This window comes from Lissotriton helveticus, chromosome 1_1, assembly GCF_964261635.1.
Source record: "Lissotriton helveticus chromosome 1_1, aLisHel1.1, whole genome shotgun sequence".
NCBI classification, from domain to species: domain Eukaryota; kingdom Metazoa; phylum Chordata; class Amphibia; order Caudata; family Salamandridae; genus Lissotriton; species Lissotriton helveticus.
This window is the reverse complement of record NC_136057.1, coordinates 1470127318-1470146303: the sequence shown is the minus strand read 5'-3', so window position 1 is coordinate 1470146303 and position 18986 is coordinate 1470127318. Positions and strand designations below refer to the sequence as shown.

General features: G+C 45.1%; 1 protein-coding gene across 2 annotated transcripts in view; it reads left to right on the top strand.

The window, feature by feature from the left end:
- Positions 1–18986, top strand: part of ERBB3 (erb-b2 receptor tyrosine kinase 3) — a 222027-nt gene that overhangs the window by 99801 nt on the left and 103240 nt on the right. For both annotated transcript variants that reach the window (XM_078686285.1, XM_078686283.1), the window contains exon 2: positions 15633–15784. In XM_078686285.1, the coding sequence (XP_078542411.1) occupies positions 15633–15784 (152 nt within the window). The remainder of the gene's footprint in view (positions 1–15632; positions 15785–18986) is intronic.

Genomic DNA, 18986 nt, shown 5'->3' with positions numbered 1-18986 from the left:
AGGTTTGTGTCAGTGATGTAATACAGAAGATGGATGCAGATGCATGTTTTAGTAAGCCTGGGATTTTGTTCCCCCCCCCCCCCCCCCCAAATGCACCACGAGCTGCCTTTTCTCACATTTTTGCATAACTGCAAAAAAACAGGGACATTTCTAGGGGTTCGGGATAGCTGGCGTATTTCTCTTGAGTGTAATTACAGCAAAATTACTCGGAATTATGTCAGAAGCATAATCTAGTATCTAGCGCTATTTCTTCGTGCAAAATGCACTCTTGAGTCCAAAATGGGCTGGAGGATTAAAAAACAGTACTAAATGCGACAGGACACGATCAGCCGTAGGCAGCAGCCGCTTGCTCTCTCTTAGATCGTTGTTCCTGTGCTCCTGCAGTAGAATTTTTGACCTCTAATTGCTCTTAATTACTCAAGCTGGCATAATTGCATAATTTTGGTAGTTTTGCATCACAAGTGTAATGCATAATTACTAATATTACTCCGATTACTCCGGCGTAATTAAAATTTCGCCCACGCCTAGAAATTTCACTGGTTCATCGTGGATCCTGTAACTGCTCCTGGGGTACGGTAAGGCGAAATCTCCAAGAATACTGATAACACAAAATTCAGTACATTTTGCAAATTCATTCTGTGTGGAAAATGTCTTTGTTGGCAAATTTCACTTGTTTCTCCATGGGTATGTTTGAGCTGTAATATGACAGGACCTATTCAGATTCACGAGAGGCCCTTTGTCTGTCTGTACCAGGAATGGATTCAGTTTTGAAAATATAGGGCAGCAATACGCACTCTGAAGAGCGACCTAAACAGATTTTCTAGGCAAATGAAGGCTGCGAAATGCAAACATAAGCAGCCCTACCTCCTGGGCGTGCTTCTGGTAGTCAAAGCAAGAATTATTGTCTCCTCTGTTGTAAATATCACACTCTATGTAACCGGGCAACTTGTTGCTTCAGATCTTGGCTCGGGCACTGCGTACTGTGTGATTTTGGACAGAACTGGTCTCACTGAACTGCAAATGGGCCATGCTTGTAATTAGGGCTCCTGGTTTTATGGTATTTAATTTTTTGACATTTCCGTCTGTATGTATCCATATTTATTTTTTGCTCATTTTATCTGTATTTATCTATATTTATCATACATTTTGTGAAAAAATTAAGCTGAAATATGTATATTTCTACATGTATTTAACTAGTTAATTTACACTTGGACCTGAAAGCCTAACAGGTTTCAAAGATATAAACACACTCAGATTATAAAATATGCACTTTTAAGAAAACATGCACATTTTACACTTAAACTGCTGTTTAAGCTCTTTACTGAAATTCCTTTATTTTTTTAACCCCCCTTGCCTGCCAATCCACACAGCTATTGGCCTGACATTTATGATTGACAGCATTTAGAATCACTCAAAAGCAACCCATTTTCCGGTTTTATTGCATTTTAAAATAAATACAGGCAGGAAAGTAAATGGTATTCTGTCTATTTGTATCTTTAAAAAATCAGTAAAAACGGAAAACGGGGAGCCTTACAGACAAAAAAATACACGTAACACAAATACTGGAAATGTAAATTTGAAATACTTTAAAGTTAGTGTTAGGTTAGGGTTAAGGGTTACGAGTTAGCGTTAGTCTAATAGTGTAGTCACAGAGCAAGAGCTGGCTTCAGGGTTAGTGTCAGGCATGGGATCCTGGCTAAGGTGAAACATAGGTCTGAGACTAGGGGCAGCCTGGGTTCAAGGACTGCAGGTAGGATCAGCCATAGGGGAGGTTTAACTTATGATCAGTAGTAAATGCAGTGTCGGGCCAGGGTTAAACCCTAGGGTTAGCGTCCAGGTTCAACTGAAGGCGAGGTTTAGACTTAGCCAAAACACCGATTTTCACAGGCTTGTGAGGTCCTACTTCAAATTAAAGATTTACCATATCCCCAGAGCCACTGGAATTATGCGACATGAGCGGACCAAATTCTATGACAAGTTTGACTAAATTATGCAGCAAGGATAAACAAATTATGCAGCATAATGCAGCACACTTTGTGATAGGATTACCTGATTATTTTGTAACACTATCTGGGCAAACTTTAACCTCATTAGTACCAGTTTGACACCCAAATACAATCATTGTTTGAAAAGGGACTTCAACTGCGTAGCAACAAACGTTGCCGCATTTTTCCTAACTTTTCATCTGTTTGAGCTGGAAACAACAGTTTTTGTTAAAATCGATAGATTATGCAGGAAATGATGGATTATGTGCCAAATGTGGCAAATCCATAATTATGAGGAAAATGTCACAACCGCAAAATTGCATTTTTCCAATGGCCCTGTATATCCCTCATGGAATACATTTACGTAGCACAAGTTATTCATAGGCATAACTCAAATCCAACCATGGCATCACATGGCAACACACTTTCAGACACAGCCTTGCCTCCCCCGGTGGGCCACATTAAGAGGGCTGTAATGTTAAAGGTTACGGAAGGGTCTACTAGCAGCCTGGCACAAGATACGCCTGGGGCCGGTTTTCAGCCTGACCGGGCTTGTACCGGTGGCAAGGGTAAGACAAGGATTACTAGCATGGCTCCTCTAGACTGTCCATACAAAGCGTATAGCAATGTGGTTATTAACGTGCCACCAGAAGCATGCCCACACGTTGTTGTGTTGGTAAGCGTATCCCATTTGGCAATAGCTGCTACTGAGACCACTGAACAGCTCAAAAATAAGGTATCTTGTTGTCCAATCACGAAGTAGTTCGCAGTTAGATGTCATTTCCAGTTCCTGCCTTGTCTGAGTCAGGTGAGACTATGGTTTATGCAGGGGGAGGTGCAGTATTGTATTGTATTGTAATTGCATTTATATAGCGCTTACTATCCCTGACGAGGCGTCGAAGCGCTTTAGTAGTGTTATTGCTTATGGCAGGTCAAGAACCTGTTTTCATTGATCACGTGGCTCTGCGACCCCTTCCCTCCATGCTCTGAGACTGAACTCTTGACATCTAATGCCAAGCTAAGGACTACCCGTCCCTGGCTCTGTAGTGTGGGCTCTTCATACACCCTAGCAGTCCTGGAATCACCCGATTAGTTCAACCTCCTGAGTCCTGCATTCTCTGAAAAGCATTTTGCATGCAGCTGTCAGGGGTCTCCAGCAGGAAAGAGACTTCTTTTTAAGGATCCCGCTTAGGAAACTTTGTATCAACCTTGTCATGAAGGGTCACAAGCTGCTTGAAACGTTGCAATTAGCCAGCTGATTCATAGAGTTTATGAAAATGGTTTATATTCTGCATAATACTTATCAAGTAACAACCACCTACCTTGATAACTTCATTTACTATATAAGAGGGCAGGAGAGAGCCTCATTTTAAGACAGAAACATATAATTATTTTGCACTTCTTTTAAACTGAAATAAATATTTGATGTACAGTTATCTTTTTGCTTGTTTCGATTGGACAGTGCTGATATTGCTAAGAACTTTACTTAATGAACAGTCCATTATTCATTCTCGCCCAACACTCTGCAGTCTGCGTTTTGACCTACTTCAACCACTGCCTTCCTACTTCAGGTCTCAGCCTCTAAGAGGCTAGTAGGGCCAGGAACAGTAAGTTGCAAGCTATGCCTGGGCCTCTAGAAGGATGGCAAAAATGGGTGATATGAGGTGGGCCATACCAATTGCTGGCCCGCTGAGGGAGGGAGTAAGTGAGCGCGAGAGAGATTGCTCTGTAGTTCCGGCAGCCCAAAGCTCCGGGCCCATCTATCCTCCGACCCCTGAGCTATTCTGGTCATAGATCTAACCCACCAGCCTTTGTGCCCTCCCCAGCCCTACTGTCTCCGCTCCCCTCCCCCTCCAGTCTCCCCCTTTGGTCCCAGCTGTCTCCTGCTAACCCCCTTTGCAGTCTGCACCGTGGATTCGCTGCAGTTGTCAGGGCGGGTATTGGTGGACAGGTGAGAGCGTGACGCAGGGCGGAGGGGGTGAAATCACACCCTTCCTTAAATTAAATTAGTAAAGGGGGTGGGGGGGGGGGTATTGATTCATCTCCTGAATTTTAGGGATCTCGTGAGACAGCAGTACCCTCATAACCTGATTATTAATTTCACGTTATGATAAATCTCGAGATACTACCAAAAATCGAGTCCCCTAGTGAGTTGCTATATGTAGTGTCCCAAATAATCTGTGTTGAATGGATCACCTTTGAGTTGCTGGCTCTGATTGTCTAATCTGTGGAGTGCCAGACTGCACATGGGTGTGCCCTCAATACATTTTCCCATCATTTAAAAAAACTTCCCGTCGGTTTTCCCAGCATTTAAAGACAGCGTTTTGTTTACATGTTGGGTGGGTTTCCACAAAGGGCGAGGGCCCTCTGAAAATGCTAGCCTGGCTAAATAGTGCCTTTGTGCACACTGGATTACAAAGGACGCCGCGACTTCTGCGCCTAAATCGAATCCTAGTTTCATCCTAGGAACTGCAGAGTGCAAAAACGTAACATTTAAAAAAAAAACATGAAATTTGACGAAATTACCTGGAAATGTTGTGACATTACACTTTTAAAGCAAAATTACGTTTGCAGGTATCATGCAATGTCTCACATTAGAAAAGTTGGAGTTATTGGTCTTGTAAATGACATATTTTATTTATTTGTTGGTTTTTAAAATTGCTAAATTGATGGCTTTGTCATTTACAATGCCAATAGTTATAACTTTCGCGAATGTGACACCTATAGCATTTGGAATGCAACATGTTTTGTATTTACGTGACTTAGATGGCAGCTCTGGTCGTTAGGCCACATCTCTAGAGAGCAGGAGAGTGCAGCAGGGGAGAGAAGCACAGCAATGCAATAGGTCTCGCATTAGGAAAGTTTGAGCTATTGGTATTGTAAAGGACACATTTTTTATTTATGTGCTTGTTTTGAAAATAGCGAAATTAATAGCTTTGTTATTTACAATGCCAATAGTTTTATCTTTCGCAAATGTGACACCTATTGTAACACAATATGTGTTGTGAGGGTGAGTGAGGGTGAGGGTGAGGGGTTGAGGGTGAGTGAGGGTGAGGGGTTGAGGGTGAGTGAGGGGTTGAGGGTGAGTGAGGGTGAGGGTGAGTGAGGGTGAGGGGTTGAGGGTGAAGGGTTGAGGGTGAGTGAGGGTGAGGGTGAGTGAGGGTGAGGGTGAGGGGTTGAGGGTGAGTGAGGGTGAGGGGTTGAGGGTGAGTGAGGGTGAGGGTGAGGGGTTGAGGGTGAGTGAGGGTGAGGGTGAGGGTGAGGGTGAGGGTTGAGGGTGAGTGAGGGTGAGTGAGGGTGAGGGTGAGTGAGGGTGAGGGGTTGAGGGTGAGTGAGGGTGAGTGAGAGTGAGGGTGAGGGTGAGGGGTTGAGGGTGAGTGAGGGTGAGTGAGAGTGAGGGTGAGTGAGGGGTTGAGGGTGAGTGAGGGTGAGGGTGAGGGGTTGAGGGTGAGTGAGGGTGAGGGGTTGAGGGTGAGTGAGGGTGGGTGAGGGTGAGTGAGGGGTTGAGGGTGAGTGAGGGTGAGGGTGAGTGAGGGTGAGGGTGAGTGAGGGTGAGTGAGGGTGAGGGTGAGTGAGGGTGAGTGAGGGTGAGGGTGAGTGAGGGTGAGGGTGAGTGAGGGTGAGGGTGAGGGTGAGTGAGGGTGAGGGTGAGTGAGGGTGAGTGAGGGTGAGTGAGGGTGAGGGTGAGTGAGGGTGAGTGAGGGTGAGGGTGAGTGAGGGTGAGTGAGGGTGAGTGAGGGTGAGGGGTTGAGGGTGAGTGAGGGTGAGGGGTTCAGGGTGAGTGAGGGTGAGGGTGAGTGAGGGTGAGGGGTTGAGGGTGAGTGAGGGTGAGGGGTTGAGGGTGAGTGAGGGTGAGGGTGAGTGAGGGTGAGGGGTTGAGTGTGAGTGAGGGTGAGGGGTTGAGGGTGAGTGAGGGTGAGGGTGAGTGAGGGGTTGAGGGTGAGTGAGAGTGAGGGTGAGTGAGGGGTTGAGGGTGAGGGGTTGAGGGTGAGTGAGGGTGAGGGGTTGAGGGTGAGTGAGGGTGAGGGTGGGTGAGGGTGAGTGAGGGTGAGGGGTTGAGGGTGAGTGAGGGTGAGTGAGGGTGAGGGGTTGAGGGTGAGTGAGGGTGAGGGTGAGTGAGGGTGAGGGTGAGGGTGAGTGAGGGTGAGGGTGAGTGAGGGTGAGGGTGAGTGAGGGTGAGGGTGAGTGAGGGTGAGGGTGAGGGTGAGTGAGGGTGAGGGTGAGGGGTTGAGGGTGAGTGAGGGTGAGTGAGGGTGAGGGTGAGGGGTTGAGGGGTGAGTGAGGGGTTGAGGGTGAGGGGTTCAGGGTGAGTGAGGGTGAGGGTGAGTGAGGGTGAGGGGTTGAGGGTGAGTGAGGGTGAGGGGTTGAGGGTGAGTGAGGGTGAGGGTGAGTGAGGGTGAGGGGTTGAGTGTGAGTGAGGGTGAGGGGTTGAGGGTGAGTGAGGGTGAGGGTGAGTGAGGGGTTGAGGGTGAGTGAGAGTGAGGGTGAGTGAGGGGTTGAGGGTGAGGGGTTGAGGGTGAGTGAGGGTGAGGGGTTGAGGGTGAGTGAGGGTGAGGGTGGGTGAGGGTGAGTGAGGGTGAGGGGTTGAGGGTGAGTGAGGGTGAGTGAGGGTGAGGGGTTGAGGGTGAGTGAGGGTGAGGGTGAGTGAGGGTGAGGGTGAGGGTGAGTGAGGGTGAGGGTGAGTGAGGGTGAGGGTGAGTGAGGGTGAGGGTGAGTGAGGGTGAGGGTGAGGGTGAGTGAGGGTGAGGGTGAGGGGTTGAGGGTGAGTGAGGGTGAGTGAGGGTGAGGGTGAGGGGTTGAGGGTGAGTGAGGGTGAGGGTGAGGGTGAGTGAGGGTGAGGGGTTGAGGGTGAGTGAGGGTGAGGGTGAGTGAGGGTGAGGGTGAGTGAGGGTGAGGGTGAGGGGTTGAGGGTGAGTGAGGGTGAGGGTGAGTGAGGGTGAGGGTGAGTGAGGGTGAGGGTGAGGGGTTGAGGGTGAGTGAGGGTGAGTGAGGGTGAGTGAGGGGTTGAGGGTGAGGGGTTGAGGGTGAGGTTGGATGTGGTGGTGGATGTGGTGGTGGATGCGGTGGTGGTGGATGTGGAGGTGGTGGTGGATGTGGTGGTGGATGTGGTGGATGTGGGGTGATTGCGGCTTGCAAGCTTTTTCCGCTCACGTTAGGCAGTTTCAAACATGATTGCCACTATTACTCTCAAATTCACTTGGCAGCAAACTGGTGAATTAATTAAAAGAAAGTTGTATTCAGCGTTATGGCCGGTACTTTATTCCAGCAAAGTGGCAAGCCAGTACACACCAATGAGCTAGTAAAGCTAAAAACACACCACATGGCACAATTGCTGGCTGAGCGAGCAGAAGTAAGCCAAACAGCTTTCCCGTAGCTAAGGAGAGCTGAGCTCTTTTTGTAGCAGCACGCATAAGAAAAGTCCCGTATTTTCACCAAAACACTCTCTGATAATGATCAGCCGAATTCAGAAGGCTTCCTGCCCTCATATATTCCCAAGAGAGCAGTAATCTTATAAGGAAATGCTGTCATCACACCTAAAGCTACGGATGAGGAGAGCTTGCTGGAAGACATTCAATTAATGAAAATGAAAAAAAGAAAAGGAGACACGGACGGCCGGCCGGCCGTGAACTGAAAGCACGGCCGGCCGGCCGTGAAAAAGCCTTTGATGCCGCAGGGGGTAATTAGGGGAGGAGAATGGCTGGGCTGAGGCACAGCGCCAAGCCTTTGATGCAGCAGGGGGCGGAGCGGGAAGAGCTGCTGGCGGCACTAAGCTGACGATTTGATGCTGTGCACGCGCATTTTAACTAATTGCGCTTGCGCATTGAGTTAAAAGTGCACATGCACTTCATCAAATCGCCAGTGAATCGCCAGTGTAGGTAAGCTTTGTTTAAGCCCCCATAGTCTCGCTCTGCTCAATGCGCATGCGCATTGACAGGCGAGACCTAAAAATTGAGAATTACTCTTGGCAAGACATTTTCTGGGTGAACAAGGTCACCCACGCGCAAAACAATATACAAAAGTTGCGTAAAGTGACATTTTGCAATTGTTCACAAATATAATGCAACATTTGGGAATTGCGCACATTTCGCTGCTGTAATTTAAATGTCACAGACCAAGATCTTATGTGGTAAATTTGCCATATGTCTCCAGGGCCCCATAGTCACCTGCCTCCAGTCCCAGGCTTTCATTTAACCAACCGAATCAGGAAATTGAAAGCCCAGTGAGAAGTATGTTAACCATAGCACTATGAAAAGCGGTGTTTATAGTATACTATCAAATAGACAATCGATATGGAGTCATCCGGTGCCTCTAAACTAAAGGTCAATTACACAACTCACGCTGCGCCACCGTGTGTCACACGATTTCGGGCCCTTTCACACGGTCACCAGGAGAGGAGCCGAGATCACACGGTGGCAGAAACAATGAGCTGAAAACCACTATAAACAGTGGATTTGCTGCTCTTTTTCGGAGGCTGCAAGCAGCCGATGTCCATAAAAGGTGTGAAAACACCCCATGACAAGGGTGACAGCCTCGATTAACCTTTGTCTTTTGGGAGGGGGTGGGGAGAGGTTGGAGGTGCAGAGTGCCTCTTAGTTAGATCTAGGCAGAAAGCCCCGCCCCTCTAAGGCCACGTCCCCTCCTGAAAATAGTTTGTAAATTCGCAGGTGTGCAATTTGTTCCTCGTGCGTTGCATAAAACCCCAGTGACTGTTCTCTTCTGCAACCAATGTGGGCGTGTGCTGACATCTTGTGTAGTGTTTCGTAAGCTGACAGCCACACTAGTTTTGTGAAACCCGTTGGGCGGGATAAACCAACCATGGGCTCTTCGGTCACCAGCAAGGAGTGTAGGCCCTAATCCTGAGGATTAGGCCTTTATGCGGGGGAGGGCGCGAGAACAGGTAAAACATTGTCTTCCAGCGGTTGCTAGCATCACTTTGGGTTTGCAGGCTGCCTCCCTGGGAGGGCATGTGGTGGTTTTCAAAATGCAGCGAGCTTTCAGGACCAAGCCTCCTATGACGCTCACAACAAAATAAATATGATTTAGATACTTGGCAGGTGTTCCTGCTACCCAGCTCAATGGTGTTCATTACATCAGAAGGATAACATGCTGAGACACATTGGCTTTGATATGAACCCGAGGCTGCTTAAAGAGACATCTCTGCAGCAGGTGCATGAACCTGCTGAACTGTTTGAAGGAGCAAGTGATGCTCCTTGAGTTGGAAACTGTGGGACATAGAACAGGCTTCTGCCTTTGGCACAGTCCTTTCTGGAAGGCTTTGGGCGCGTATGGGGTTTCCATTGTTGCAGTTATCCTTGGAGGAGGTTTTCCTTTCCCCAGGGATGGTCTTGGAGGTTGTGCCAAGATTCCCAGGCCCATGCGTCACTAGCTTCTCCAGTACAGTCTTTTTGTTTGCATTCTTAGACTTGTGGTCTTGTTGAGCCCATTATAAAATCAGGACTACAGGTCCCAGAATGCAAAGTAAATCCCTTGACTGATAATGCCGATCACTGGAGTGAGGGCTTTCCAGCTCGCAGGTGGAGGCCCTAATTCCTTTGACTCTGCTGCATCCAGAGCATCCCTTCAAAAGCTTCAGCCTACCTTTAAAGCTGTTTTTCCAGATTTTTTTACATTTCTCTCTGGCTGTAGACAACCCAAGACAGCTGACTTTCCCTCACATCGCTAGAGAGGATACTAAAAATGTTTCCGTCAGTTAAGGAAAGAAAGTTGGTACACTTTGTAGGGAGGGCCCCCACCTGTGGGTGAAGCCTGGGAAGTGGTAGACTGCCACAATCAAATGATGCCTAATACCTGTAAGAGCTTTAAAGACAGGTCTTCCTCCTTTGGGTGACACTAGGTGAAGAAGGCAAGAGTAGGGTGCGATACTTGGAGATCGCTAATTGTTGAGTGGATCTTTGAAGAACTGGATGTCATATAGAGAGCCCCCCACCATTAAGTGAAGCTAGGAACAATCAGACTATCATAGAGAAGTCTTTTGCCATTGAGTAACGCCTCAAAAAGATGAGTGGATTGAATACAAGTTCTCCACAGAAAGAGTTGCCTGTAATACAAGGCAGTCAACCACTTATGGGTGAAACATGGCAGGGTTGTGTGCACTGTAGAGCGGTCCACCACCGCTATGTGAAGCCCGAAGAATTGAGTGCATCGCCCATCAGTGGATGAATCTTTGAACAGGAGGATGCACTCTAGGCGTTATTTCCCATAGGGTGAAACATGTTGTAGTTGAGGGTGTTGTAAGGAGTTCACGCACCAATGGATGACATCTCAAAAGGTTGACTGCATCAGTGGGAGGTCCTAAACCAGTTAGGGAAGCCTTGACGTGTTAAATGCATCAATGTAAGATCTTTTCGCTGTTAGGTGAAGCCCCAAAGTTAAAGGTGAAACATCGAAGGATTCTCCAATGTTGGCTGAACACTGAAAAACAGAGTGCATTCTAAGGAGCTCTGCTATGAGGGATACAGCCTTGAGGAGTTGCGTACATAGTTGGGAGGTTTCTTATCACTTGGTGGAAGAAAAAAGAATTGGCGGCATCATAGGGAGCTCCTTTAGTCCATCCACAACTCTGTGAAACCCAACGAAATGAGTTCATTGTAGACACTATCCTCATAATTGAGTGTAAATGGAAAGAGTTGGCTGTGTGACAAGAAGTGTCAATATCTATGGGGAAGACAGACGCTTTATATTGGTAGGCTCAGTCCACTTCCAACGTGATTCTATCAAATCAACAGGGATCTGAGGGATACAGACACCAGTGATGCGCAGTAACCTTGATAATCATAACATACTCTGAGCTAGTTTCAGGAGTGGACTACCTCTCTGTTGGTTTGATGCATGAAGAGGAGATCAACCACTCTTGGGTGAAATATGGCAGGGTCGAGTGCACTGTAGAGTGGTCGACTACCACTGGATGAAGCCTTAACAGTTGTATGTATCACAGTAGGGTTCCAGTCAAAGAATGAATCTTTCAAGGATTGAATGCTCGCAGTTGCAACCAAAATATAAAGCAATTTTACTGGCTGGTTTATCCGACTTGTAAAATTGGATGAAGTGTTCCTCCACTCAGGAAAACTGGGTGCAAAAACAGCAGGCCATTCTCGATTAGTCAGAGTGGAATTCCACACGACCGACTCGTTATGTGTGTATACGCATTCTCTCCTGATAGGGTGAAGCCTGTTATCATTGGGTAAAAAGTTGGGAGTTTGGCCATCAATTGGATGGTATTTCGAAGATTTGAAGATGTGAAGGCCTTCATCACTGGGGTAGACAAGATTTCCTCTGTCATTCTCATTTGCCTGCTTCTTATTCGTGTCCCAGTTTGTTTGTCCCTCCCATTGAGCATAGCCTTTTTACAATCTCTTTGAGTGATTGGAATTGCCACTTCCACTGCTTGCTTTTCAAGCATTTCTTTTTTTTTTTTGTGTGAAGCACTCCATTACCTTTGTTTCCCTCGTGTACATCTCTCACGCTGCACTCCATGCTGTTTTCTGTTGCACAACTGCTTCTCCCCACCACTTCCCCGTTGCTGCCCCCCAACCGCACCTTCTGTGTTGCTTTCCAACAACTCTGTGCTGCTTGTGCTCATGCCCCCTGTTACTTTTGCATCTTCTCCAGCCTCCCTCTGTTTCTTCTGTATCACCTCCTATGTTGCTTTGGCATTCGTACCTATCTGCCGCCTTGTTACTACGCCATTCGACTCCCCCACCTTTGCTGTTCCTGCCATTGTCCCTGTGTCGCTTTGACTTCCCTCACGTGCCCGCTTAAAAAAATCACTTTTACGGATTAATTTTCTTTTTAGTTACTGGTCTAACGTGGATCGTTCCCTGAAAAGTAATAAAAAAAGGCCCACATCATTTTGTAGGTGTGTGTGGTGCGCACAGACAGAATTATTAAGGCAGCTTTATCAAAGGCCTTTGTTTTCTTTTTTTCTAACTTTAGTCAGGCTGCACAACATTGCGTTTTTGGTGGTGATTTCCTTGACATTACGACAAACATTGCTTGTAGTAAGCTAAAATCCATGCAGTCTTCTTTAATTTGTAGAACAAATGCAGTGTGTCCTTACAAGTTTGAAACTGCCCCACTTTACAAACATGCGTCACTTGTCTATAGGGTGACCAGGTGTCCTGGATTTGCCAGGACTGCCCCGATTTTTCACTAGCTATCCCGACTGATTTCAAGAAATTTAGCTCATGTCCCAGTTTTTAAAGAGGGTAGACTGCAAACGGCGGGAGGTGCTTTTTTAAGTTTTACAAAGCAGGGAGAGTTATCAGTTGTTTCAAGAAAGCAATTCAATTAACAGGCAAGCTACTGAGTTTAAAAATTGCATTTTATGTATGTTCTTACTGCCTGTTCTGGCATTCGCTGTTGAGAAGCGCTGTCATTTTGTGCAATCGATGAAAGTAACATTGTAGTCCTTCTTCTATTTTAGTGAAATGTCCCGTTTTTCAGCTTTAAAATTCTGGTCACCCTACCTGTTTAGCTAATTCACCTATCTGGCCAACTTTTGTTTTGGCTGGGGCCTACAGTCTGTCCCAGTCCAACCCTGGATATATCTACCAACCTGGCTTAAAAACATATATGTACTAGAGCAGGGCATATATTACCAAAAGTAAATATCAGGATACTTGCCGCTGGGCCTGTAGGACCTTTACGTTAATCCACCCGTGGGTGTAGGCTCGGCGTGAGCCACTTGCAGGGCGGAGACCTGTTTTGTTTGTTTGGGCGTTTCCAGAAGGAAGTGTTTTTATGAAATACCCATGGCACACTTGTTTGTTTGTCCTCTTGTGTTTTTCCTCCTCCCAATTAATTGACATTGGCGTGATGAACCTCAACTCCTCGCGCTCATCCTTTTCCTTCTTCCTTGGCTGTTATGCCTCTCTTCTCTCTCACCTGTTGTCTTTAATTCCAGCTTTACCCTGTCTCTGTTTTCCAAACCGGGCCACCACCTTCTACCTCATGAGATTTCAAATTAGTACTTTTTTTAGAATTTGTAAATGCTCCTTATGCAAAACTCTTGTACTTCAAAGAGCTACCATGGGCGAGGGTGTAATTGTCATTCACACGGCTTCGCCTACCACAGCATAGGGGCAGCGGGCCCGCCCAATCTTTCTATTACCCCCTTTCCTCTGAGTGACTGCACATAGCCTGATACATTGTTCACATCAACCCAAAATAGTTATTTTCTCTTTAGTGACAAAGCTGGTTCAAAGTGTGCTGTTTATTCTATATTAATTTTAACATGCAGCTGTTTATTTTGCCCCCAATTCGGGTTACATTTATATTCTGTCTCTTATTTTACGTTGGTGTAAATTACTTAAGTGATAAAACAACATTGTAGCTGCCTGAAAATCTGGGAATTGATTGAATCTGAATTGCCTCCTTCACAAATAATAATAATAATAACACAATGTATGGTACAAAGGAAAGGATTACTATTTAAAAACAACGCTAGTTAAATATCCTCATCAGTGATTTTTTTTAAATTTACACTTTTCCTTGCAAGCATACTGAAGCCACATTTAGGAGGCAGTATGGTTTCTTTTGGGAAAAAAAAAGCTTGCAATAAAAAAGTAACCACTACACAAGCTTGTCAAGGCTAGACCTACAGACCTATCAGCATTTTTTTTTGTGCAGTTTTATATAGCGCCAACTGGACTTGAAGGTATTGGAGCATTTTACATACGCCCCAGGTACATTACACATTCATAGTTTGTAGGTGTGGGGAGTGGGGAGATTAAGTGATTTGCCCAGAATCACAGGAAGTTGAGCCGACGCTGAGACTCGAACCATGTTCCCCAGCTCCAAAGTCGGCACAGAAGTCAACCAAGAGCCATGGAGTGTTAGATGTGTCTCAGATCTTCAGAATACCAACACAAAAGAAATGTACATGCTGTGACCATAATTGTGAAACTGTTACATAGCCAGTGGATACCTTTCAAACCGAGCACCGGTTCCACCTCGCTGGGTCTACGTTTGATACCCTGATGCCTTAACATACTTACTGACCCTGGTACTTGGGAGGCTCCTAAAACTTTAAGATTCTGGGTGCCCTTTTCATTTTGATGGGGCTGGTAATGGAGTAAAAGGCTCCACCAGAATTATGTGTATCAACAAAACTAGGGCACTTGTTCCTGTCTGGAGAAGATGAAAGAGAATGGTTGGAAACAGAAAAATGTCAATCAGAATTATGATCTAGGCAGTAACTCCATGGTTCGTTTCATTCATCCAGAGACTCCTTCAAGAATCAAATGGAGTCTGCCTGTGAATTACCAGGAAGAATAAACAGGGGACGCAGGACTGGAATTACTGAGTCTTCTGATGATGTCTCATTTCTCGGGCGAGCTTAGTGGCCCCAAGTGTAATCAGCTAGTAACTCTCTCCTCCCTCTGAGTTACCGGCTCCTCCCTGTATCATTCAGACCACGGGGGGGAATTACTGGCTGCATACCAGGACTCTCGTAAAGAGCTCAGCTGTGTCAGTTGTCTAGAAGATTTGAGAAGCTATAACACACTATCAGGTAGATGCATCAAGCATTTTTGCGAGCGCAAACGGTGCGAATCGCAAAATTCGGTTGTTTGCGCTCGCAAAAATGGCAATTGAGATGCATCAAGGGTTCATGCACTCGCAATTTAAGAATTCGCAAATAATTGCGAGTTCTCAAATTGCGATTGCATTTAAGGAATCTCAATTTGCGATTCCTTAAATGCAATGCATGAACCATTCCAAGATTGCAAATTCACAATCTGGGGCTGCAATTTACCGCGAAGTCTAACTACGTGGTAAATAGCAAAAACTTGGAAATATGCACTTTAGTGCATTTTTCTAAGTTGTATGTTACACACACACATGTCCTTGGGACATGTGTGTGCGCAACACCAGTGAACATTACCATTTCAGGGGTGGAACAGGGTGTCCTTTGGACACCCTGGCACCCTTGAAATTGCTTCCTTATTTGTGATTCACTAATTGCTAATCGCAAATAAGGAATCAGTAGAAATTGCAAAAAATATATGCGATTCCTACATGCATCCCGTTTTGCGAGTCTTTAATAGCGAATCCTTAAAATTCGCTATTAAGGACTCGCAAAACATGACTTTGATGAATCTGAGGGTATGTCTTATCTTTAGTTGTTTCTCGAGCTATAGCTTACTGTGTCAACGTTAGAAGGTTCTAACTGCTTTAATATATTATCTACGACACACCCAAAGCTATAACATATTGTATCAGGCATTTGGAACCTAAATATAAGATCCCGTCCTGAAAACTATGACATATTTCTTGAGTCACTGGGAGGTCCTAGAAGGTAAAAAGCGCTAATAAGTTTGTACAAGTTATAACACAGTGTCAGAACTCTGAACGTCCTGGGAGCCATGATATAGTGCGTCAAAGCTGTGGGAGGTTCTTGCAGCTGGCTATAATATTCTATGCTTGCGTATGGATAGTTTTGGAAGCTGTTGCGTTGCCAGATTTCCAGGAGGTACTAAAAGCTGCAGCGTCGCTCGTCATGTCTTTGAGAAGTTATCAACGCTCTAGAAACCTTTTTAAGGTACCTAGAAAGTTCTAAAAACTAGAATATACAATGTCTGTTATTTGGAATTTATTTTGATGTAGTCTTGATGCTTTTTTCCACAGTCTGTGCCGGAACCATCAATGACATGAGTATTTCCGGCGGCTCCACAGAACAGTTTCTTGCCATGGTGCAGATGTACAACAATTGTGAGATAGTCTTGGGCAACTTGGAGATCAGCATGCTGGACCCGGAGCGCAACTTGTCCTTTCTGCGGGTGAGTGGACCCACCATATGAGGGTAGGAGGGTTGGTACAGTACAATCGTGCAAGGCTAGAAGAAGATGCGGGCGGCAGCTAAAAAGATGGATGTGGGATGGAATCAAAAAATGCCAAAATATAAAGATAAATTAGAAGAAGCAGAGTACAGTCCCCTAACATTAGATCCCTCACATACAATGTCTCCAATGTTATACCTTGGCATGCACAATATTTCCAAGGTGAGGACTCAGCTGCAAGATGAGACCCCGGTGGGTGGAATATGCCCAAGCTGAGATTCTGATGTGGCTAATATGTTTAGGGTTCAGACTCGGGCAAGTACAATGTCTCCAAGTTTAGACCACCCAAGGTACATGATTTCTACAAATTGAGACCTCTGTTTATTCTAAATGACCAAGTGAAACTACTGAGTGCACAATATCTCTTGCGTAGGACCCCCGATGTGCCTATTATGATGAAAGTAAGAACCTAATTTGACCAATACGGCCAAGGTGAGGCCCTGACATTTACAATATTGTCAATATGAGACCCGTACGTGGCTAAAATGGCCAAAGTGAGACCACAGTGTTTCCAAATACAGACCTGCACATCACATGAATTACAATTCCGAGTCCATATTTTTAAATCAAGAGTTGTTGAATTCAAAAATAGAAATATTCCCCTGCTAGTTTCAAGCACAGTGTCCCTTCAAAATGGTCCAAAGTGAGAACCCAGTTTTATCAATATGATCAATCTGAGAACGCCAGCACCCCCAATACCCTTCAGATGAGACCCAAAGTGCCAGAAAAAGGCAAGATGAGAAACCAATGTGGCCAATAAAACAAAGGTGAGACACCAACATGCACAATAACTCCAAGAGGAGACTCTGCATGCACAGTATCTCAAAGGTGGGACCCTGTCTTGCACAATATTTCCAAGGTGAGACCGCGGTGTACCCGATATGGCCAACATAAGACTCAAATGTAACCTATATGACCAAATGTGCGTATTTGCTGTGCACAAAATCTCCAATATGAAATCCCAGCATACAGAATACCTTTCAAGGTGAGAGTCCGTAGTCTAGATATGGGCATGGTCAGACACAAGTGTGACCAACGTGACCAAGGTGAGAGCTCGGTGTATCCAACATCTTTCAGGAGAGAACTTTGTGTGCAGTATATCTCAAGTAAGAGGCCTTAATGTGACAAATATGACCAGAGTGAGCCTCTGGCATGCCCAATATCACTAGGTTGAGACCCAGTACGCATAGTATCTCAAACATGAGGCTCAACATGCCCAATATGGCCAGATTAATGGCCCAATGCGAGCAATGCGACCAAGACCACTTTGAAACTCAATATGCAAAATACCTTCAATGCGAGACCCCCAATGTGATTTATTTGCCAACGAGAGGCCATGATTTGGTTATCATGTCCAAAGTAAGGCACAGAAGTGTTCAATGTCATACAGGTGACTCCAGCTAGTTGTTTGATTTGGTGCTTTCTAAGTGAGACACTCACAAAACAAGTAAATGCCTAAAACTCAATCGTAGCCCGAAAACGGATCAATCAGAATGACGAACCATCTAAAAATAAGCTCAGGTACTTCCTATGAGAGCAGACAAGTCCCACCTTCTCCGCAGGCATCAGTGGCTTCAATAACACATTTCACTTTCTTCTCCTTCCTCATGGTTGCTTGCCAAAGAATATCAAGAACAGGCTCTAGATTTACCAGCAATCCAGATCTTGGTGCATTGGAGAAACTACAGCTTTACTTACGCGTACAATTCATTCAGCCAGACATGGGAGTTCAATACTTTGTTCACACAGCATCAGGATTCAGAAATCCTCTACTAGTATGTGTAGAAAAGAGTACATGTGCTTTAAATAACATACATAAACAAGCATTGGCAAAGGCGTACGTAGAAGCCTTACCATCATGGTTGAATAGGCAATTACATATAACTTACTGCAAGGATATATGCCACAAAAATAAAAGCAAGACAGAGAATAAACAAAAAAAAACTTTTACCGCCAAAACGTGATGGCCATACACATGCAGTAGAACATTTAATTTTAAAAAAAATGGCATTTACTTTTAATGCAACAGAATGGGTGCTTCCTAGAAGGCAGGTGTACTTAGAACCGATCTAGAAAGGCCTTTTCACTTTCATCTCACAAAAAAATGATTTTTATTGGTGCAAACAAAAGTTACACCTGGCTTTGAATTACTGTAATCCACAGAGAGAGTTTAGACATACAAGAATGCAAGCTAAGCCTTAACAAGGAGTATACCTTTTTTGGTGCATCATCCATGGTACTGAGAAATATGCTAAATGGAATTTGGGGGAGGTTGGACTGAGTTTTCCAAGAAAGTTTGTTACACATATTAAACAACATTGCATGTAAGAAATGGGACTGAAAAGAGCACAGACTTTCACAGAGGTATCACCTACCACATTAGGAAGTTTGTGGAAAATATTACATTTCAAAGCAGTTTAATTCAGTTCCATTGATGAAAGCTGGAATAAGTTAAATACATTTTTTATAATAGAGGACATATGGGTCTGCCTCAAATAATATTTGGGAGGATTAATAGGGCGTGATGCATTTTGTGGCAGGAACATTAGTCAAAGCATACAATAATTTACAAATGGTAGTGGTGGTCTTAATGGTAGCACATCACTCTTTGTATATAGCAAAAATTAGAATACAGTATTGGTGCCCCTCAAGGTTAAGAACATACACCCCTCTACCTCAGGTGTCAAAGCATGATAGGCTTTACTCACAACTTTATTGTTCACTTCCCAAGGATGCTTGAAGCAAAGTTTACCAAAATAGCGTAGATAACTGCCCTATATTTCAATCAGTTCTGGAAAGTAAAATAATGAATCTGTGAAATCGCATTTGAGAGGTGCGCAGTTTACAGAATTCCTGGTATTACGCAGCGGTTTGACTGCGTGAGTGAAACTCAGACCAGGAACCGATCTTGGGACCACCATATCGGTAAGCGTGCATTCAACGGTTCTATCGTATCTATAAATGGAAGGATCAGCGCGTTTTATTAGTACTGCTATACCCCTCATGAACAATACCTCCGCTCCTCAGAAGGGCTGCCTTACCTTTACTGAAGAATATCATTTTATATTTTGCAGGTCTGTTACTCTTTAAAATGCAGGATTAGCACATCATAAAATGGCTGCTCTGTCCTTTTTGTGACAGT